The sequence below is a fragment of the Equus przewalskii genome, chromosome 14 (assembly GCF_037783145.1).
Source record: "Equus przewalskii isolate Varuska chromosome 14, EquPr2, whole genome shotgun sequence".
Classification (NCBI taxonomy): Eukaryota; Metazoa; Chordata; class Mammalia; order Perissodactyla; family Equidae; genus Equus; species Equus przewalskii.
In genome coordinates this window covers 28,914,165-28,937,842 of record NC_091844.1, presented here as the reverse complement: position 1 = coordinate 28,937,842, position 23,678 = coordinate 28,914,165, and the positions used below count along the sequence as shown (strand labels likewise).

Below are 23,678 nucleotides of genomic sequence, written 5' to 3'. Positions count from 1 at the left end.
TGCACACTTGAGAAGAATGTGTATTCTGCTGTTTTTGGATGAAGTGTTCTATATATGTCTATTAAGTCCAATTGTTTTAGTTTTTCATTTAGCTCCACTATTTCCTTGTTGATTTTCTGTCTGGATGATCTGTCCATTGGTGTGAGTGGGGTGTTGAGGTCCCCTACTATTATTGTGTTGTTTTTAACATCTTCCTTTAGGTCTGTTAATAGTTGCTTTATGAATCTTGGTGCTCCTGTGTTGGGTGCATAGATATTTATAAGCGTTATTGCTTCTTGATGAAGTGTCCCTTTGATCATTATATATTGTCCCTCTGTGTCTCTCTTTACCTGTCTTATTTTGAAATCCACTTGGTCTGATATGAGAATTGCAACACCTGCCTTTTTTTCCTTGCTCTTTGCTTGGAGTATTGTCCTCCACCCCTTCACCCTGAGTCTGTGTTTGTCCCTGGGGCTGAGGTGTGTTTCCTGGAGGCAACAAATTGTTGGATCGTGTTCTTTAATACATTTTGCCACTCTGTGTCTTTTTATTGGAGAGTTCAATCCATTCACATTGGGAGTGATTATTGATGCATGTGGACTTAGTGCTGTTAATCTGTCGCTCATTATCTTGTTTTCCTGCGTTTCTTTTCCTGTTTGCTTTAGACTACCCATTTAATACTGCAGTTTCTTATGCTGGGTTTCTTAGATTTTTCCTTACTTATGATTTGTGACTCTGTTCTGTACTTTATTTTAGTGTCTACCTTGAAGTTTGTATTTAGAATCTCATGTATAATATAGTCTATTTTCTGGTGGTCTCTTACTTACTTGACCAATACTGATTTAGACCCTTTGCTCTTCCCCTCCTAAATAATTATTTTCATTTTTTATTTCAACTCATCTTATTAATTGGTAGTTAGAGTGCTAAGATCGTGCTTGTTTTGGTAGTTTCCTTACCTTTACCCTAATGCTATAATTGAATATTTGCTATCCTGTTCTGGTTCTATCCATTGGTCTCCCTAGTCTGTGGATTGTGTCCCCTTTCTCCCTTTTTTCTTTTTTCAGGTATGAGAGCCTTCTTGAGGATTTCTTGTAGTGGAGGGCTTTTAGTTACAAATTCCCTTAACTTTTGTTTGTCTGGAAAAGATTTCATTTCTCCCTCATATCTGAAGGAAATTCTTGCTGGATAGAGTATTCTTGGCTGAAGATTTTTATCCTTTAAAGCTTTGAATATGTCACTCCATTCTCTCCTAGCTTGTAGGGTTTCTGTAGAGAAATCCACTGACAGTCTGATAGGGGCTCCTTTATAGGTTATTCTCTTTTTTTTCCTTACTTCCCTGAGTATTCTTTCCTTATCATTCCTTTTTGCCAACTTTACTACTATGTGCCTTGGGGTTGTTCTTTTTACATTGACAAATCTAGGAGATCTAAAACCCTCCTCTACACACATTTCTCCGTCGATCCCTAGATTTGGGAAGTTCTCTTCAATAATTTCATTAAGCACACTTTCTGCCCCATTTTCCTTTTCCATATTCTCGGGAATTCCTATGATCCTTATGTGCTTAATCCTCATTGAATCCATTATCTCTTGGAGATTTTCCTCATTTTTTTTAATTCTTAGTTCTCTTTCTTCCTCTGTCTGGTGCCATTCAGCTTGTCTATCCTCAATTATGCTAATTTTCTCCTCTATGTTGTCTACACGGGCATTCAGGGAATCCGTATTCTGTTTTATCTGGTCCATTGTGTTTTTCATCTCAAGTAATTCTGTTTGATTTTTCTTTATGATTTCAATCTCTTTTGTGAAGTAACTGCAGAACTCAGCTTGTTTCTCTATCTTTCTCTCTACCTCATTGAGTTTTTTGATTATAGCTGCTCTGAACTCATTATCACTTAGTTTACCTAATTCGAAGTCCTCAGGACTTAATTCTATGTTTTTATTGTTTTCCTTCTGGTCTGGGGCTTTTATAAATTGCTGGATGGTAGAGGAGCGGTTTTTTCGCATGGTGGTAGAATTCGGTTGCAGTTACAGCCTGTCGCCACGAGATGGGGATCGAGAGCCACGTGTTATGAGCTCTCCGCCTTGGGGCAAGATGGCTGTGCCCACTGGCTTTGCCGGGGAAGAGGGGCTGTTACTCACACGTGCCGGTCTGGGTTCAGATCAGTTCTGTTCTCTAGTCTCCCAAGGCCCTTAATTTATGGTGTCCCCACAGACGGAAGCTTTCCCCCTGTCAGCGGGTCTCCACTGAACCAGCAGCAGGAGTCCTGGATGACCCTCCCCCCGCCCCCCGTCACATGGCCCCTCCCCCGCTCCTTCCCGACCGCCACTGCAGCAATCGCAGACTCTAGGGGAGGGAGTGATGTTCTCTCCTACTGTTCCAGCACCTCCGAGGGTGTGAGCAAAGTTTATGATCTCCGCCTTCTTGGTATTATAGGTCTCTAACGAGCTGGCATTATGTTTATTCTCTGAAATTCAGTTCTTTCAATCTTTTGTTGTATTTTGGAGGGGAGAGAATCCCAGGTCAGCTCACCCTGCCATTTTGCTCCTCCCCTCTCTCCAATACTATGTTGAATAAAAGTGGTGTGACTGGGCATCCTTGTCTTCTTCCTAATCTTAGAGCATAAACTTCACCTTTTCACAATTGAGTATGATGTTAGCTGTGGGCTTGTCACATATGGCCTTTATTATGTTGAGATACATTCCCTCTATACTTCCTTTGTTTGAGAGTTTTTATCATAAATAGATATTGAATTTTGTCAAATGCTTTTTCTGCATCTACTGAGATGATCATATGATTTTGAACAGTTTGTTAATGTGGTTGATCACATTGATTGATTTGCAGATGTTGAATCACCCTTCCATCCCTGGAATAAATCCCACTTGATCATAGTGTATGATCCCTTAAAATATTGTTTAATTTGGTTTCCTAAGTTTTTATTGAGGATTTTTGCATCTATGTTCTTGAAGGATATTGGCTTGTAATTTTCTTGTAGGGTGGTTGTCTGGGTATCAGGGTAATGCTGGCTTCATAAATTGAGTTTGGAAGTGTTCCCTCCTCTTCTTTTTTTTGAGGAATTTGAGGTTTCGTAGTAATTCTTCTTTAAATATTTGGTGAAATTCACCAGTGAAACCATCTGGTCCTGACTTTGATTCATTGGGAGGTTTGAGAGTTTTATTTTTATTTTTGTATGTGAAAGCAGATCCCTTGTATCCCACTGTATTCTGGGGAAATTGCCTTAAGAATTCCCAGAGTATTTAATGAAAACTGCAGTTGCCAATAATCTGTAGTGTGGGTGGAAAAGATCCCACAGTTACAAGTGTTACTTTGTTGCATGTGTATGTCTTTGTTTCTGCCCATGACTTGGAACTCCAAAAATGTATATTGATCCCATATTAGTGTTTACAATTAGGGTTTATGACTGTAAGATATTATTACATCTAAAAATTCCTGTTTTGATGTAGAATAATGACTGTCAAAAAGTGAAGATGGATGAGGGTAAATTTTATATGTTGGGTGTATTTTACCCCAATAAAAAAAATTGGGGAAGAATGTAAAGATGGTTCACAGAAAGGAATTTTAAAAGGCTCCAAAATGGTTAAAGAGTTTCTTTTTTTGATTCCATCCATTTAATTACTGATGATGAAAATGAAGTCTTAAGTTTCTTAGCTGAAAATGGGGTTACCACTACCTATCTCTTAGTTTTGTCAACAAGATTGAATCAAAAGGAATAAAAACAAATATAGAGACATACCATAACACCACAGACATAGCAGGCAGTGAATACACAGCAGCTGCTGTTAAAATTCAGAGAACTCAAGTGCCTTCCTTGAGGTCCCACAGCCAGTCTGTGTCAGAGTCCAGCCCAGAATCCAGATCTTTGACCCTGAGTCTCTTCAACTCTTACCATGCAAGTCTGGCCACTAGGCACAGGCATGAATCCTTTGTGCAGGCAGTGAATTTTCTGAAACTTTATATAAACTGTTCTTTCCTTTGGTCTTTGTTCTATAGCTAAAGAATTAAGTATGAATACTCCTTCTGAAGGGAATGCAAATAGTTTGAAAGTCCTTCAAAATCTTTTTTTTCCTCCTTTTCAGAGTCTAGATGTCATTCAGAATTTGAAAATACTACCCATTCTGTCTTCAGATCAGCCAAGTTTTACTTTCATCATCCAGTGCACCCACCAAGTGATCAAGATTTTTGCCATGATTCGTTAGGAAGGAGTATTTTCATGAAGCATTCCTGGAAAAATTTCTTTCAGCATCATCCAGACAAACAAAGAGAATACATTTGTCTTCCTCCTCATCATCAAAATGTAGAAAAGACAAAGATGGATTATACCAAAATAGAGAGCCTCAGTATCAATGTAAACTTGGAAAACAAAGAAGCAATGCATACTTCTAAAAGTGAGGCTAAAGAATATCCAAAGTTTGACAAACAAATTAATGATCCAAAAAGAGATCATAAGGTGACCGCAGAGCTAACAACTCAGCACACTGTGAGTTTGAATGAACTGTGGAACAAGTATCAGGAGCGACAGAGGCAACAGAAACCTCCTGAGTTCACTGGCAAGAAAGAACTATCCTTGGTGGAGCGACTTGATCGTTTGGCTAAACTTCTTCAGAATCCCATCACACATTCTCTCCGGCCCTCAGAAAGTACACAGGATGATAGCAGAGTGGAACGAGATGTTAAGGAATGGAGTGGTACACAGCAACAGCAGAAAAACAAGCTTCAGAAAAAGAAATGGTATAAAAGCCTAGAAAAGTGCAATAAAAACACAGGAGATCTTAAAAAAGGTAAAGTGCTTTCCACCCATCAAGCTAGGAGGTCCAATCAGATTAAAATTGAACAGATTAAATTTGATAAATATATTCTGAGACAACAACCAGGTTTTTACTATGTGAACAACACTTCTTCAGATTCTAGAGTCTCAGAGGAGAGTGAGATGCTCACAGAATCTGCTACCAACATCCTCTCCACCACCACTTCTCCTGCGGAATCAGACACATTGACCCAAACAGATAAAGAAGTGACTTTGCATGACAGGAGCAGCTCTATTTCTACTATTGACACTGCTCGATTGATCAAAGCTTTTGGCCATGAAAGAGTTTGTTTGTCACCCAGGCGAATTAAATTATACAGCAGCATCACCGACCATCAGAGGAGATACCTTGAGAAGCGAAGTAGGAAGAACAAGAAAGTTTTGGATACATGTCGTCCTCAAATAACTTCTGAGCACACCAGAAGGAAACACATCCAGGTACATGGCTACAGATTCCATCTGGCAATGTGACTGCCTTTTTTGTGGACTTTCTCATTAAGCTTTACACACAGGTGAAAAAAAGCCAATTGCCCTTTCCTCGCTATAACATTTCTTACCAACTGGAAAAGAGTGAGAAAGTGTAGTACAGTGCTATTGTGAGTTGTCATTCTTTTCATCACCACCCATTACGAATTACCCTTTGGATAAAGGGCTTTCCTGCTAAATTCTTCAGAATCTACAAAGTAGACCCCTGGCATAGGGGAGCTTCAAGTTTAGAATGACCTCCATTCTAAACAACGTTGCCTGGTTGTTTTTTTTTAATTTGTTTGTTTGGTTTTTGTTTGTTTACTCCTATCTTCCAAGAAATTTTGAGGTGCTTTTAAGCACATACAACACATACACATATATACATACACACATATATAAGTGATATAGTATGATCTTTTTTAAGTAAATGAAGAATTGGAATGATGGAAAATTAAGTTGAAGCCAGGGAGGGGTGAGCTTCAACATGATTTTAAAAAATAAATAATGAAGAATTGTGAGTGATGGGAAAACAAGTTGAAGCCAGAGGGGAGGTTAATAAACCTTGTGGATATAGTTGCTAAAAGTGAGTCACAAATTTCTCTTTATGTTTTCTAGCACTTAGTGTTGCTAGAATTTTGTGATCAATTACGTGAGTCTATAATATAAAAACAAATTTGCAAAAGCATTAAGCTATTTCTGGTACTGAGACCTAAGAGGAATTTCTCTCATCCATCCTCAGAAAGAAGGCAGCACAGTGTGACAGAGCCCTCAACCACGTCCTTACACTCATATGGCTGCTATGGCCTTAGTTTATGGAGTTCAGTAAAGGTGGATCTCGAGGGGCAAACAGATGCAGACCAGTACTTTAAACCAAGAATAAAATTTGGGGTGTCTAGAAAAGTGTTCTCCAAAGAGGGATACTTCCACAATAGTTCATTGGAGTATAGAAAGAAAAATATTAGATTTATGTTCATTTCTCTCAACCTTTTATAATTTATATTTTTGTATATCTCTTATAATAGTACAGTATTAATATATAGTTTATAAGTAAATACCTACTTTGGTAATTTGTGTTCAAAAATATTTCATCAATAGAACCACATGATCAAGAAATTTGGAGACCACTAGTCTAGAAAGGAGGCACAAGACATTCAGACAATTTACTATATATATTAATTCTAATAATAATAATAATTTTATAGTAATAATTCTATAATGTTAATAATACCATAAATAATAATTGAGATTTTGGTAGGTATTAAATGACAGTGGCAGTGGTTGCATATATAAATAGTACAGTATGACTTCTTTTTGAAGTGAAGAATTAGAAATGGCACAAACTAAGGCTTTTGTTCCATAGAGGAGATAGGGGGAAAGGATCCAGGTAGCGGGTTTTTTGTATGTGTGGTAAAATACATACACATAATATAAAGTTTACAGTTTTAACATGTACAACTCAGTAGCACTGAATACATTCACAATGTTTTACAACAATCACCACTATCTAGTTTCAGAACTTTTTCATCACCCCTGTGGAAACCTCATATCCATTAACCAGTCACTCTGTTCCTCCTTCCCACCAGCCCCTGACAAACACGAATCTACTTTCTGTCTCTGTGAATGTACCTGTTCTGGTTATTTCATATAAATAGAATCATACAATATGTGATTGTATGATTGTGTCAGACTTCTTTCACTTTAGCATAATATTTTTAAGGTTCATCCATATTCTAGCATGTATCAATACTTCATTTCTTTTTATGGCTGAATAATATTCCCTTGCATATATATACTACATTTTATTCATCCACTCATCCATTCATGGACATTTGGGGTATTTCCACCTTTTGGCTGTTGTGTATAGAACTGATATGAACATTTGTGTGCAAGTTTTTATTTGAACACCTGTATAGAGTTCTTTTGGGTATTTACGTAGGAGTGGAAATACTGAGTCATATGAGGATTCTGGGTTTAGCTTAGTGAGGAACTGCCAAGGTGTTTCCCACAGTGGCTGCACCATTTTACATTCCCACCAGCAAATGTCTGAGAGTTCCGATTTCTCTGCATTCACCACCACTTTTTACTTGCCCTTTTCTTTTTTTTTTTTTTTGTCATCCTAAGGGGTATGAAAAGGTATCTCATACTCATTGTCATTTTGATTTGTCCTTCCCTTTCCCTAACAATGTTAAGCATCTTTTCATGTGCTTGTCAGCCATTTGTATATCTTCTTTGGACACATGTATATCCTAGTCTTCGTCCACTTTTTAATTAAGTTGTTTGTCTTTGTGTTTTTGAGTTGCAAGAGTTCTTTATATCTTCTGGATTGTAGGTCCTTATCAGATGTATAGTTTGCAAATTTTTGCTCCCACTCTCTGGGTTGTCTTTTCACTTACTAATTAATGCCCTTTGATGCACAACAGTTTACTTTTGTTGAAGTCTCAGTGTACCTATTTTTTCTTTTCTTGTCTATGCTTTTGGTGTCATATCTAGAAAACCATTGCCAAATCCAAAGTTATGAAGATTTGTCCCTATATTTTCTTTTAATAATTTTATACTTTTAGCTCTTTCATTTGCATCTTTGACATGTATTGAGTTAATTTTAGTATATGGTATAAGGTAAGAGTCACACATCAGTCTTTTCCACATGGACATTCAATTGTCTGAACACCAGTTGTTGAAAAGACTCTTCTTTCCCATTGAATGGTTTTGGCACCCTTGTCAAAAATCAGTTGACTGTAGATATGAGGGCCTGTTTCTTGGCTCTCAATTCTATTCCTTTGTTCTACCTGTCTATCTGTATGCCACTACTACACTGTTTGACTACTGTACCTTTGTACTAAGTTTTAAAATTGAGAAATGTGTCTCTTCCAACTTTGTTCTTTTTTAAACCTGTTTTGGCTATTCAGGTCCCTTATGTCTCCATATGAATTTTAGGATCAGCTTTTCCATTTCTGCCAAAAAAGTTGTTGGGATTTTGATGTTAATTGCATTAAATCTGTAGGTCACTTTGGGGTTTATTGCCATTACAATATTAACTCTTCCAACCCATGAATACAGGGTGTCTTTCAATTTATTTAGGTCTTTAATTTCTTCCAGCAATGTTTTGTGGTTTTCAGCGTACAAGTCTTATACCTTCTTGGTTGAATGTATTCCTAAGATTCTCTTGTTTTCTTTTTTTATTATTTTTAATTTTTGTAAAATACGTATAACAAAATTTACTATCTCAACCATTTTTAAGTGTACAGTTTAGTGGTATTAAGTGCATTCATATTATTATGTGAACATCACAATCATCCATTTCTAGAACTCTCTTCATCTTGCAAAACTGAAACTCTGTATCCACTCAAACAACAACTTCCCACTCCACTTATGCTCCTGGCAACCACGATTCTACGTTCTGTCTCTATGAATTTGACTGCTCTGGGTACCTTATATAAGTGGAATCACACAGTATTTATCTTTTAGTAACAGACTTATTTCACCTAGCATAGTTGTTGTCAAGGTTCATCTATGTTGTAGCATGTAAAAGTATTTTCTTCCTTTTTAAAGCTGGATGGTATTCCATTGTATGTAGATACCACATTTTGCTTATCCCTTTATCCATCAATGGACACTTGAGTCACTTCCACCTTTTGACTATTGTGAATAATGCTGCTGTGAATATGGGTGTACAAATATCTGTTCAAGACCCTGCTTTCAATTTGGGGGAGTATATATCTAGAAGTGGAATGACTAGATCATATGGTAATTCTATTTTTAGTTATTTGAGGGAACCACCATACTGTTTTCTACAGCAGCTGCACCATTGTACAGTCTCACCAACAGTGCACCAGGGTTCTAATTTGTTCACATCCTTGCCAACACATGTTATTTTCTGTTCCTTTTTTATAGTAGCCATCCTAATGGGTGTGAAATGGTAGCTCATTGTGGTTTTAGTTTGCAGTTCCCTGGTGATTTGTAATGTTGAGCATCTTTATGTGCTTATTAGTTATTTGTATATCATCTTTAGAGAAATATCTATTCAAGTCCTTTGCTTGTTTTTTAATTGGGTGGTTTTTTGTTGTTGAGTTACAAGAGTTATTTATGTATTCTAGATATTAACCTCTTATCAGATATATAATTTGCAAATATTCTCTCTCATTCCATGGGTTGCCTTTTTACTCTGTTGATTGTGTCCTTGGATGCATAGATGTTTTTAATTTAGATGAAATCCAATTTGTCTATTTTTGCTTTTTTTGCCTGTGCTTTTGGTGTCATATCCAGGAAATCCTTGCTAAATCAAATGTTATTAAGGTTTTCTCTTGTTTTCTTCAGAGCTTTATGGTTTTAGGTCTTACGCTTAGGGGTTTAATCCATTTTGAGGTAATTTTTGTATATTGTGCAAGATAAGGCTTGAACTTCATTCTTTTGCATGTAGGTATCTAGTTGTCCCAGCACCATTTGTTGAAAAAATACCTGTCTTTTCCCCATTGAATCATTTGGCACCCTTGTCAAAAATCATTTGACCATAGATATATGAGAGTTTATTTCTGGGCTTGCTCTTCTGTTCCATTGGTCTATATGTCTGTCTTCATGCCAGTACCACACTGTTTTGGTTTATCGCATCTTAGTAATAAAATTTGAAATCAGGAAATGTAAGACCTCCAATTTTATTCTTCTTTTTCAAGACTGTTTTGGCTATTTGGGGTCCCTTGAGATTCCGTATGAATTTTAGTAAATATATTTTCTTTTTGTTGCTATTTTAAGCGCAATTGTTTTCTTAATTTCATTTTTCACTGTTCCTTGCTAGTGTATAGATACACAACTGATTTTTGCATGCTGGTCTTGTATCCTATAACCTTACTCAATTCATTTATTAACTCTAACAGTTTTCTTGTGGATTCTTTAGGATTTTCTACATATAAAATCATGTCATCTGTGAATAGAGGTACTCTTAATTTCTCCCTTCCAATTTGCATGCCATTTATTTTTCTTCCCTAATTGGTCTGGCCAGAACTTCTAGTAGTATGTCAAATAGAAGTGGCAAAAGGGAGCTTCATTGTCTTGTTCATGATCTTAAGAGGAAAGCATTCAGTCTTTTCAGCATTGAGAATGGTATTGTCTGTGGGTTTTCAAATATGACCTTTATCATGTTGAATAAGTTCCCTTTTTTCCTGTTTTGATGTGTGTTTTTACCATGAAAGAGTTTTGGGTTTTACCAGATGCTTCAGCATCTGTTGAGATGACCATCTGGGTTTTTTTCCCCCTTTTATTATATTAATATGGTGTATATTGATAACTGTGTGCAACCAACTTTGAATTCCTGGGATAAATCCCACTTGATCATGATATATAATCTTTTCATATGCAGCTGGATTTAGTTTGCTAGAATTTTGAAGAGGACTTTTGCATCTCTGTTTGTAAAAGATATTGATCCGTAGTTTTCTTGTGATATCTTTGTCTACTTTTGGTGTCAGGGTAAGACTGGCCTCAAAGAATGAGTTAGGACATTTTCCCTCATCTTCTATTTTTTGGATGAGTTTGAGAAGAATTGCTGTTAATGACTGATGTTAATTTTTCCTTAAGTGTTTGGTAGAATTCCCCAAGGGAAGTCTTGTTACTGATTCAATCTTTTTGTTATAAGTCTATTCAGATTTATGTATCGTCCTACCGCCTATTGACCTCCATGGTTTCTTATGAGAAATTGGAGGTTAATCTTAGGATCCCTAGGCTATGTTGTATCTCTTTGTTTTTACTGCTTTCAAGATTCTCTCTCTCTTTGGCTTTTGACAGTTTATCATGTGTCTTGATGTGGAGTTTATCCTGGTAGGAATTCATTGGTTTTCTTAGATTTTACATTTGTATCTTTCATCAAATTTGGGAAGTTTCTGGCCATTATTTCTTCAGATATTCTGTCTGACCCTTTCTCTCTCTTTCTTCTCCTTCTGGGACTCCTACTATGCATATGTTGGTATACTTCACAGTGTCCTACAAGTATCTTAGGCTCTGTTCATTTTTCATCATTCTGTTTTCTTGCTGTTCCTTTAGACTGGATAGTTTCATTTAACTTATCTTCAAGTTCACTGATTCATCAGTTTGCTCAAGTCTGCTGTTGAACTGCTCTGTTGAATTTTTCGTTTCAGTTGTTTTACTTTTCAGCTTCATAATTTCTATTTGTGTCCTTATTTTTTTCTTTATTGGTATTCTTTATTTGGTAAGACATCATTCTCCTTGTTTCTTTGTTTGTGGTTTCCTTTAGCCCTTTAAGCCTATTTAAGACATTTGACTTAAAGTCTTTGTATAGTAAGTCCAATATCTATGCATCATGAGGGGCAGATTTTGTTAATTTTTTTTCCTATGAATGCCCCATATGTTCTTGTTTCTTTGGATGCCTCATAAGTTTTTGTTGAAAACTAGACATTTTAAATATAATAATGTGATAACCCTGGAAATTAGATTCTCCTCCCCCCTCCCTGGAGTTTGTTCTTACTGCTTGTTGTGGGTTAAAGGTGTTGGTATGTTTAGTGACTTTTCTCAAGTACTTTTGTACAGACTGGTTTTTGTTGGTCTCTGATGTCTCTGTTCCTTTAGCTCAGTAGTCAGCTAGTTTCACAGATTTCCTTAAATGCCTGGAGCCAAGAAAGAAAAAGCAGAAAGAAAGAAGAAGAGGAGGGGCTGGCCCCGTGGCTGAGTGGTTAAGTTCGCACGCTCCGCTGCAGGCAGCCCAGTGTTTTGTTGGTTCGAACCCTGGGCGCAGACATGGCACTGCTCATCAAACCACACTGAGGCAGTGTCCCACATGCCACAACTAGAAGGACCCAAACAAAGAATATACAACTATGTACTGGGGGGCTTTGGGGAGAAAAAGGAGAAAATAAAATCTTTAAAAAAAGAAGAGGAAAGGAAAGAAAGTTCCCCAGATTTTTGTAGATTGTGTACTGGGGACTCCATTGCTTCACTGGGTCATTTATAACGCTGCCTTTGCCAGATTTCCTGCTTGCACTGATGCTAAAGATCAGCCAGTGCTGAAACGTTATAGTCTTCTCAGGTCTTTTCTGCACGTGCATCCTGCCCTATGTGTGCACTTTCTAGTTTCCTTAGTGTATATGGGAGATTTTTGAAACCCTATTTCCACAAAATTCTCACTGCTTTTCTCCCTGGCTTTCAGTGTGCCTATTGCTTGCCACAAATATTATTTTTTTGCCCCAGGCAGTAATGCCTTTTTCATTTGGTTTTCAGTATTTTCAAGGAAATTTTGTCCTAAAATGCTCTAAGAGAGTTCCAAGTTTGATGAAATTCCTTGTGTCAGTTCTTTGGGGAGTACTTAGGCAGGTCGAAAGAAACAGTTCCTTTGGAACAAACTACTCTGTGCTTCCATTGGAAGCAGATACCCATACTGGGAATGCAGGCTGCTGTCTTCAATACCTTGCTGGGGCAAGGGGGCTGAGGCAGGCAAGGCTAAGTTAAAAGCCACAAGCTCTTCTACCTTGTTAGGTAGCCTTGCTCCTTCTGAAGTTTTTACTTAGTTACCATAAATCTTTGACTATCTTCCAGAGTTCTGATAAGGTCAATTTTTATAGTTTTTGCCAGGTGTTTTTGGTGTTTCTAGGGGAGGGACAGGCCCCTGGAGGTCCCCCTTCTACCAATTTTGCTGACATCCCTCCTCTGTAGAGTTTTGTGCCCTTCCCACAACAACTACTGTTCCCCTTTCCCAGGTCTGCACCATGACAGACACTTTGTAAAACTCTTCAGTGTTTTTCCTTGTGGAGTTAATGGAGAAATAGCCAGCAAAAGGGTGTAGATTCTCCCAATTTCTGTAGCCCCCAAGGGCTTCACACTCCTGCCAGTGCACGCTTTGCCTCCACAACTTAATCCAGTCTCCAACCTTCTTAATGGTGTCTGGTTTTATCTCCTTTAGGTAATCTGGTGCTCACATCTCTTATCTCCCTGCAGGAAGCAATCTCTCCTTAAATTTGGGGCCAGGATTGACCTCTGACCCCAACTTTCTGGTGGCTTCAAGAAAAGTCATGAACTTTGGTACGCTTCTGTTGTTGTTGTTGATGGGGATAGTGATGGTGGTATTATAAGGATGGGAACACTGCTTTATCCAACTCTTTAGATCCCCAAGTGGTATATATCCAATAGATGTTGACCTGTGGTATTTTTATTAGGAATACTTTCTAGATGTTCTTTAATTGTAGTTTTGGATTTCCTGTTTGACCCAAGAGGAGTTTAGGGTAGAATTAATTTTTTTTTTGTATTTCCATAAAGTTGGATTTATTGGCACTACATATTAATTTATAATTTTAATGTATAGTGATCAGAGATTGTACTCAGTTCTATTTCTGTTTAAGGATATATATATAGATTTTCTTTGTGGCTTAATGTATGAATAAGTACTTCAGGGGTGTTATAAAGAAGGTAGAATGTCTATAGAGAGTATGACATTCCGATAATATCTAGTAAATCACCTTTATTAATTATATTAATTATATTCGTCCCAAATATTGGTTTCCTTGATCTGTTAAGGACTTCAAGGAGTGTATATGAAGGTTGATTTATCTTTGTGGTAATTGAAGGATTATGTAAATATTTATTTTATGTCTGGCACATAAAAATTCATGCTACTTTTTAATTCACAGTGAATTGTATCATAAATCATACAAAGTGAGTTTCATTTTCCATGTTTAATATGTTTTGTTTTTTATTCTACTTAACGCAATTTTTTTACATTTGCATTTGTGCAGTTCTTTCCCCATTCTTTTACTTTTAGCTTTTCTGAGTCACTTTTGCTCAAGTGAGTAGCATCTAGTTGAATTTAACATTTTTCCCCCCTGAATTTGAGGGACTTTCTTTGAGGTGAATTTATTCCACTTAATTTCAAAGTTATAGCATTTTTTGGCTCTAAATTTAAACCATCTAAATTGGTTTAAATTTTATCTTTCTTATTGTTTTTTCCTGTTCAAATATGTTTATTACGTAAATGTTTGTTATGCAAAATTCCATTTCAAACTGGAGGAAGTGACCTTTTTATTGTGGTTAAAAAACACATGAATAGAATTTATCATCTTAACCATTTTTAAGTGTACAATTCAGCGTTAAATATATTCACATTGTTATAACACAGATCTCCAGAACTTTTTCATCTTGCAACACGGAAACTCTATACCCATTAAACAGCAACTCCCCCTGTCCCTCTGCCCTGAGCCCCACCATTCTACTTTCTGTGAATTGGACTACTTTAGATAATGTTATATCAGTGGAATCATACAGTGTTTGTCTTTTAGTAATGGACTTATTTCATTTAGCATAATGTCCTCAAGGTTTATCCATATTGTACTGTGTGACAGGATTTTCTTCCTTTTTAAGGTTGAATAATATTCTGTTGTGTGTATATACCACATTTCGTTTATCCATTCATTCGTTGACAGACATTTGAGTTGCTTCCACCTCTTGGCTGTTGTGGATACTGCTGCTATGAACATGGCTGTGCAAATCCCTTCAAGATCTTGCTTTCATTTCTTTTGGATATATGTCCAGAAGTGGAATGGCTAGATCATATGGTAATTCTATTTTTAATTTTTTGAGGAACTGCCATACTTTTCCTCAGCAGCTGCACCATCTTACAGTCTCACCAACGGTGCACAAGGGTTCCAGTTTCTCCTCTTCCTGTGAACACTTGTTATTTTCTGATTTTTCATAGTAGTCATCCTAATAGGTGTGAAGTGATATCTCATTGTGGTTTGATTTGCATTTTTCTTATGATTAGTTATGTTGAACATCTTTTCATATGCTTTTTGGCCATTTTTATATCATCTTTGGAGAAATGTCTATTCAAGTCCTTTGCCCATTCTTGAATCAGATTATTTACTTTTTGTTCATTGAGTAGTAAGAGTTCTTATATATTCTGGGTATTAACCCCTTATCTGATATATGATTTGTAAATTTTTTCTCCCAATCAATGGGTTGCCTTTTCAGTCTGTTGATTATATCCTTTGATGCACAGAAGTTATTAATATTGTTGTACAGTCATGTGCCACATAACGACGTTTCCGTCAATAACAGACCACATATACAACAGTGGTCCCATAAGATTAGTACCATAGGGGCTGGTCCCGTGGCCAAGTGTAAAGTTTGCACACTCTGCTTTGGCAGCCTGGGGTTTGCTGGTTTGGATCCTGGGCATGGACCTACGCACTGCTCATCAAGCCATGCTGGGGCAGCATCTCACATAAAGGAACTAGAATGGCCTACAACTAGGATATACAACTATGTACTGGGGCTTTGGGGAGGAAAAAAAAAAAGGAAGATTGGCAACAGATGTTAGCTCAGGGCCAATCTTCCTTACCAAAAAAAAAAAAAGAGTACCATAAAGCCCAGGTTCTTCTGGCTGGTCTAAGAATTAAATTGACATGAGACAGATTAACATGAGAAAAACAAAAGTTTGATAACATGTATGCATCGGAGAAACCCAGAAACATCAAGTAACTTGCCAAAATGGCTGAAGCCCTCACCTTAAATACCATCCTCAGCTAAAGACAAAAGAAGATGTTGGGGATGAAGAGAATCAGAGACTTCAAAGGGAAGAAAGACAATTCACAGGTAGGTGAAAAGGAGGAAACATTTGGAAAACAAGTGTTTGGCCACACAGAAACAGAAGAACACAGAGGGGAGCTCAACAAACAGGCTTTTCTGTGTTCTTCTCAGTTTACCACCTAGTTCGTGTTATGATAAGGTGACAGCTCGTTTCCTGAGACAGGTTTTTTAATCTGAATTCTTTTAGGCAGTTAAGGGGGAGGTAACAAGAAAGTCTGAGTCTTTTGTTTCTTAAAAATAATCAGCCTAAAAGAATCCGTATGTTAAAGAGACACATTTTGGGGTGGCAAATTTTATTTGCCTTCATTATACTGCAATGTTCTCACAACAACAAAATCACCTGACAACACATTTCTCAGGACATATCCCTGTCATTAAGCAACGCATGACTGTAGTCCCAGTCCTCTATTTTTGCTTTTGTTACCTGTGCTTTTAGTGTCATATCCAAGAAATCATTACCAAGTCCAATACCATGAAGGTTTTCTCCTATGTAGGCTTCTGAGAGTTTGATGGTTTTAGGTCTTTAATCCATTTTGAGTTAATTTTTGTATGTGGTGTAAGATAAGGCTCCAACTTCATTCTTTTGCATGTGGATATCCAGTTTTCCTAGCACCATTTGTTGAAGAGACTGCCTTTTCCCCACTGAGTGGTCTTGGCACCTTCTCAAGGGTCAGAGATTCTTTAACCATAGATCATTTGAGCATATGCACAAGGGTTTGTTTCTGGGCTCTCTATTCTAGTCCATTGATCTGTTTGTCTGTCTTTTTGCCAGTACCACAAATAAAACAAAATGTTAGATTATGTACCACTGTAATACGTTTTGAAATCAGGAAGTGTGAGTCCTCTAACTTTTTTCTCTTTCTTTCAATATTATTTTGATTCTTCGGGGTTTCTTATCATTTTTAATGATTTATTACTGTTTCTGATCTTTTTCTTCATTGCTATATGATTTTCTTTGAGCTGAGTTGTTTTTCCAATAGCTTAGCAGAAATCTGATTAATTAATGGGTAATCTAATTAACTACTATACTTAAACCACTTTCTCAATCTGTCACCCTCAGATATGAAACGATATCTATTGACTCCATCATATGAAAAGTAAAGAAACTGATTGCACTTGTCCTACTTCTCCCCACCTACCCATACACACACATACTTCCCCCAACCTACCAATATTCATTATATTTTGTGAATTTTGTTTCAGTTCATTATGGTAGAATTACTACTGCATTGGCTAGCTTTGTTTTAAAGACTATAACATTTTACATGCATATTATAAGCAAAGTCACCATTTTATATTAGTTATGTTTTTAAGTAAAGGGTCAAGGGGCTGGCCCCATGGCATGGTGGTTAAGTTCAGCACACTCTGCTTCGGTGGCCTAGATTCATGGGTTTGGAACCCCGAGTGCAGACCTACACCACTCATCAGCCATGCTGTGGTGACCCACATATAAAGTAGCGGAAGATTGGCACAGATGTTAGCTCAGGGCTAATCTTCCTCAGCAAAAAGATAAATAAATAAAAAATAAAGGGTCCATATTTACCTTGAGTCTTTTCATGTAACTATTATGAGTTTGTTAATTTAAATAATTCTGTTGTTTGGCTAGATTTTTTAAAACAATTGTTCAAGAGTGAGCATCTCTTCAGTTCTTACAAATTTGAGACTTCCTATTAGCTTTATATAAGAGCAACAATTTGGATGGATATAAAACTTTGGGATAATAATCCTTAATTCAAAACTCTGTCGATTTTGCTCCCCTTTTCTGGGCACAAGCATTTAATATTTCTGTGTCAGAGGCAACTCTGATATTTTTTTCCATATGGGGTCCTATTTTTTTATTCCTGGATTCTTGTTGGTTTTTTAAAATTTAGATTTAGTTGCTTTCCCAGGGTATGTCTCAGTGTTGGTCAGTCTCTTGATTTTTTTTTAATTGAAATAAAATTTGTTTACCATACGATTCAGTCTTAAGTATACAATTCGGTGGGTTTTAGTATATTCAGACAAGGTTGTACAACAATCACCACTAATCACAGAACATTTTTGTCACACCAAAAAGAAAGCTCATGCCCATTAATAGTCATTTCTCAGCCTCCCCTCTCTCTCCCCACCTGCAACCATAATCTCCTTTTGTCTCTATGTATTTGTCTATTTGGGACATTTCATATAAGTGAATCAAGCAGCATGTGGCCTTTTACATCTGACTTCTTTGACCTAACATAGCATTTTCAAGGTTTATCCATTTTGTAGCATGAATCAGTACTCATTGCTTGTTATAGCTTAATAATATTCCATGTACATGTACAGCATTTTGTTTATTCATGAGTTGGTGGACATTTGGATTGTTTCTGCCTTTGTGCCATTATGAAAATTGCTGCCAAAAGCATTAATATACAAGTTTGTGTGTGGATCTATTTTAAAAATATTCTTAGGTATATACCTAGGAGTAGAATTGCTAGAAGGTAACTCTCTGTTTAACCTTTTGAGTAACTGCCAAAGTATTTTCCAGAGTGACTGCACCGTTTTACATTCCCACCAGGATCATATTCCAGTTTCTCCACATCCTCATCAACACTTGTTATTGTTCATCTTTTGATTATAGCCATCCTAACAGGTGTGAAGTGGCATTTCCTTGTGGTTTCAATTTGCAAATCTCTAATGACTAATGATTTTGAGCATCTCTTTATATGCCTGTTGGCTGTCTGTATATCTTCTTTAGAGAAATTTCTATTCAGATCCTTTGCACGTTTTAAAATTGGGTTGTCGTTTTATTACTGAGTTATATTTCTTTATGTATTCTAAATACAAGTTCCTTATTAGGTATATGATTTGCAAACATGTTCTTCCGTCCTGTGGGTTGCTTTTCACTTTCTTGATGATATCACTTGTGGTACAAAATTTTTAATTTTGACAAAGTCCAATTTATTTATTTTTTGTCACTTGTGCTTTTCCTTTCATATTGAAAACTATTGCCTGACCTAAGGTCACAAAATATTTGCTCATTTTTTTCTTGTAAGAGTTTTATAATTTTACCTCTTTTAGTGCTGTGATCGTTTTTTTTTCATTAACTTTTGTATATGTTGTAAGGAGTACTGTTTCATTCTTTTGTGTGCGGATATCTAGTCCTAGTACAATTTGTTGCAAAGAGTATTCTTTCCTCCATTGAATTGTCTGGGCACCCTTGGCAAAAAGCAATTGATCATAAATGTAATCCTATTTCATTAGACTCTTAATCCTATTTCATTGATCTATATGTCTCTGTGCCACTACCACACTGTCTAATTGGTGTGAGTCCTCCAGCTTTCTTTCTCTTTTTCAAGATTGTTTTGGCTAGTCTAGGGTCATATAAATTTTAGGATCAGCTTGCCAATTTCTTCCAAAAAAAAAAGGTAACTTGAATCTTGATAGGAATTGTATTGAATCTGTAGGTGGATTTAGGGAGTATTGCCATCTTAACGATATTAAATCTTCTAATCCATGAATGTGGGATGTCTTTCCATTATTCAGGTCTTCTTTAATTTCTTTCAGTTTTCACTTCTTTGTAGTTTGGCGCTTCTTTTATTAAATGTATTCTTAAGTATTTTATTCTTTTTGATACCACTGTAAACAGAATTGTTTTCTTAAGTTCATTTTGAGATTTTTAGGGTATAGCAGTACAACTGATTATTTTATATTTATCTTGGATGCTGCAACTTTGCTGAACTTGTTTATAAGCTTGAATAATTTGTATGTGTGTGTTGTATGTTTCTGTGTGTCTGTGTGTTCCTTTGGGTTTTCTCTATAGAATATCATATCATCTGCAAATAGAGATAGTTTTCCTTTTTCCTTTGCAATCTCATGTCATTTATTTCTTTTTCTTCCTAATTGCCCTTGCTGGAATCTCTAGTACTATGTTGAATAGAAGTGGCAAGATTGGATATCCTTGTTTTGTTCCTGATTTGGGGGAGAAAGATTTTCAGTTATTAAGCATTGTGTTAGCTGTGAGTTTTTTATAGATACCCTTTATCAGCTTGTGAAAGTTCCCTTCTATTCCTATTTTGTTGAGTGTTTTTATCATGGGAGGGTTTTGGATTTTGCCATATGCTTTTTCTGTGTATATTGAGATGATCATATGTTCTCTTCCTTTATTAATATGGTGTATTGCGTTGATTGATATTCATGTGTTGGATCAAGCTTGCCTTCTTGGGATAATTTCCACTGATTTTGATGTATAATTCTTTTTCTGTGCTGCTGGATTCAGTTTTAGTATTTTGTTGAGAATTTTGCATCTGTATTCGTAAAGGAGTATTGTGTATAGTTTTCTCGTGTCTTTGTCTGCGTTTGTTATCAGGACCATACTGGTCTTATAGAATGAATTGGGAAGTGATCCTTATGTTTTTTTTAAGAGTTTGTGAATGGTTGATGTTAATTCTTCTTTAAATATTTTGTAGAATTCATCAGTGAAGACTGGTCCTGGGCTTTTCTTTTGGGGAAGTTTTTTGATTACTAATTTAGTCTCTTTCCTTGTTATAGGTCTAGATTTTCTATTTCTGCCTGAGTCAATTTTCATAGTTCCTTTTTCTAGGAATTTATTTCTTCTAGGTTTTCTAATTTGTTGACTTGATTGTTCATAGTATTCCCTTATAATTCTTTTAATTTCTGTATGGTTGGTAGTAACATCCCCTCGTTCATTCTTAATTTCAGTGATTTGAGTTACCTTTCTTTTCCCTTGGTGAGTCTAGCTAAAGATTTGTCAATTTTTGATGTTTTCTAAGAACCAACTTTTGGTTTCTTTGATTTTCTCTATTTTTTTTCATTCTCTATTTCATTTATTTTCATTCTAATCTTTATAATTTCCTTCCTTCTGCTTGCTTTGGTTTCTGTTTGCTCTTCTTTTTTCTAGTTTCTTAAGGTAGAAGACGAGGTTATAGATTTGAAATCTTTCTTCTTTTAATAGAAATTTCCTTCTAAGCTCTGCCTTCATTGCATCCCATAAGTTTTGGTATGTTTTGTTTTTATTTTAATTCATCTCAAAGTATTTTCTAATTTTCCTTTTTCTTCTTTGACCATTGGTTGTCAAGGGTGTGTTGTTTAATTTCCACATATTTTTGAATTTCCCAAATTACCTTTTGTTATTGATTTCCAATTTCATTCCATTGTGGTTCGAGACATATGTTGTATGATTTCAATCCTTATGAATATATTTTGACTTGTTTTATTGCCTCACATATATGGTCTCTCCTGGAGAACATTCCATGTGCCCTTGAGAAGAATGTGTATTCCGCTCTTGTTGGTTGGAGTATTTTGTATGTCTTTTAGATCTAGCTGGTTTATGGTGTTGTTCAGGCCTTCTATTTCCTTATTGGTCTATCTAGTTGTTTTATCCATTTTGAAAGTGTTATATTGTGATCTCCAACTTTTACTGTTGAATTGTCTATTTCTCCCTTCATTTCTGTCAGTTTTGCTTCATGTATTTTGGGTATTAATTTTTTTCTGGTACCAAGTAACTCTATATCCTTCAAATATTCAGATTTACTTTCATTCAGCAAAAGTTTTCTTTAATCGTTTCCTGGAGTATTTTTTCCTTTCCTTTCAACCTGTTTTCTATATTAGGAGTGAGGGATAGAGACAAAGCCACTTATCCAAGTATTAGATCTCTATTGTGTGACTACTTCTCCTAGCATTCTAATTATTTTCATTTCTTGCATCTTTCTCTCTGCATTTCAGAAGACTTTTTCAATCTGTAATCTGGCCAGTTTTCTTTTTTATCAAATTTCTGTTTTCTGTTGCATAAATTCGTTCTGCAGTGGTATAATGCTATTATTTTTGTCCTCAATTTTCTTCTTTAGTGTGTGTACTTGGTTTTCCAACATATAGTAGATATTCATTAATTTTTTGATGAGCTATATTAATTTTGTCAACTGCCTTTAAATCTCCCTCTATTGTTTTAGCTTATCTTGCAACTATTTCATTAGTTCCATGTTCTTTTTAATTTTATCTAGAGTGAGAGTACAAATTATTTATTGACTAATATGAGTAAACCTTCTTGCAAAATAAATTCCTTATCTTTCTCTTTTTTTCTTTCTTTCTTCCACTTTAATGCTTTAAAATATTTACATAAATCCTTCTCTTTTGTTTTCGGATTACCCGCCTTTGTCTTTGAACAGTTCTGTGGAAACCATTTATTTGCCCACAAGTAATGTGGTTGAATTTTTTTAAATTGAAGTATAATTAACATACAATATCCTACTTGTTTCAGGTGTACATCATAGTGACTCAGTATTTATATACATTACAAAATGATTACCACGATAAGTCTAGTTAAAATCTGTCACCAAAGTTATTACAATATCATTGACTATATTTCCTACGCTGTACATTACATCCCCATGCTTATTTATTACCTGTTTACAAGGTACTGCTTAAATCCCCTTCCCCAGACATGAACTTGAAGGCTCATTGTGTATGGCTTGTATTTCTTTTAGTCCTCAGAGTTTGGGAAAGGTAGGGAGACAGTAGGTGATTCTAAGACTCTGGACAGCTACAGTAGGGGACATTTTTCTCTGCCATTGTTTTAAAACTCATAAACTGGTGGCCACCTTACCAAGTGTGGAGTGAGAAATGTATCTAGTTCTGTAGGATGTGCCTTTGGGGTTTTGTTATTGTACTGCTTTAGGGTCAGCTGGGAGCTGCTTTCATGGCATTGTGAGGGCAATGATATTGCTGAGGCCTTATTTTTTTCTAGTAAATCTTAGTAATACAGCTGAGATATTTAGACTTAAGAGATTATTTCCCAGACCTCTTTCTGACTTCTTCCTGGCCAGAAGGGGGATATATGATAAATCATTCTGGCTCAGGCAGAAGGTGATATTTTTTCACAAGGGAACACGTCTCCAATTGGGATATTTATCTTTCTCCTGGACCAGTTATCACCTCAGTCCCTTCTCTGAGATACCAGTGGGGTATTTTGAATTTAATTGACTCACCTTTTACCCCTCTGTCTGATCCTTTGTGTAGGAAGAGCTTTGTGACGGCTCCTTAAATTTGGTCCCATTTGTTACACTAGACAATATTTCTGGAATTTTGTGGTATGAGTTGAGTCCTTTCCCTAGATTCTGATTAGTATTTTCACTTTTTGTTGCTTTTTATTTGTGCCTTTCAGTTATGGAAGAAGAGGCTCGTTAAGCCTATCTCTATGCTATCATATTTTCTAAAATCCATTCATCTATTTTCTCAGTGTTTCTCTCTCGCTCGCTTTTCCATTTGATTTCTTCCTTTTCTGTAGGCTCCCTTCTCTCAACTGGAACCATGCTTTATGTCCTTCCTCTCACAGACAGCGGAGGACTTGCCTGTCAGGATAGGTCCCCTTGATGATTCCACCACTGTACATCTTTCTTTTCTCTTTATTACTAAATATTTTATCAAAAAAGATATCTCTTTATTTCTTTTGAGTATAAAGATAACTAAATATTTCAGATAATATAGAAAACATAAAGACCTTGGAAATCACTCATAATTCTCACCATCCTGAAATAGTCATGATTAACATTTTCATAAATAAGCTTCCAGGTTTATATTTTATGATTCACAGACACCTACTGCTTATCTTGGATCTATTTCATTAGGTTTGTGTTTTAATGTAGCTAAATACCAAACGAAGAGACCTCCATGAGAGAATAAAATGAGAACTTTATTTAATGTTCAATTAAATGTTTACCAGTGTTTCTTACACTTTTGTAAAACAGACTGATTTCACATCAGTCTTTACAATCATGCTCATATATGGAGAGAAACAATCAAAAAAGATAAAATCATATTGTATTGTTTTGACGCTCTGCACTTAATATATCATAGACATCT

At 36.0% G+C, this 23,678-nt stretch overlaps 1 protein-coding gene across 8 annotated transcripts in view; it reads left to right on the top strand.

The window, feature by feature from the left end:
* The window catches only part of ALMS1 (ALMS1 centrosome and basal body associated protein), a 249,363-nt gene that overhangs the window by 203,592 nt on the left and 22,093 nt on the right, over positions 1 to 23,678 (top strand). For 6 of the 8 annotated variants that reach the window (XM_070572391.1, XM_070572390.1, XM_070572394.1 and 3 more), the window contains one exon: positions 4,072 to 5,237. The exons of the other annotated variants lie outside the window; for them this stretch is intronic. In XM_070572391.1, coding sequence (XP_070428492.1) covers positions 4,072 to 5,237 — 1,166 coding nt within the window. The remainder of the gene's footprint in view (positions 1 to 4,071; positions 5,238 to 23,678) is intronic. 8 annotated transcript variants of the gene reach the window in all.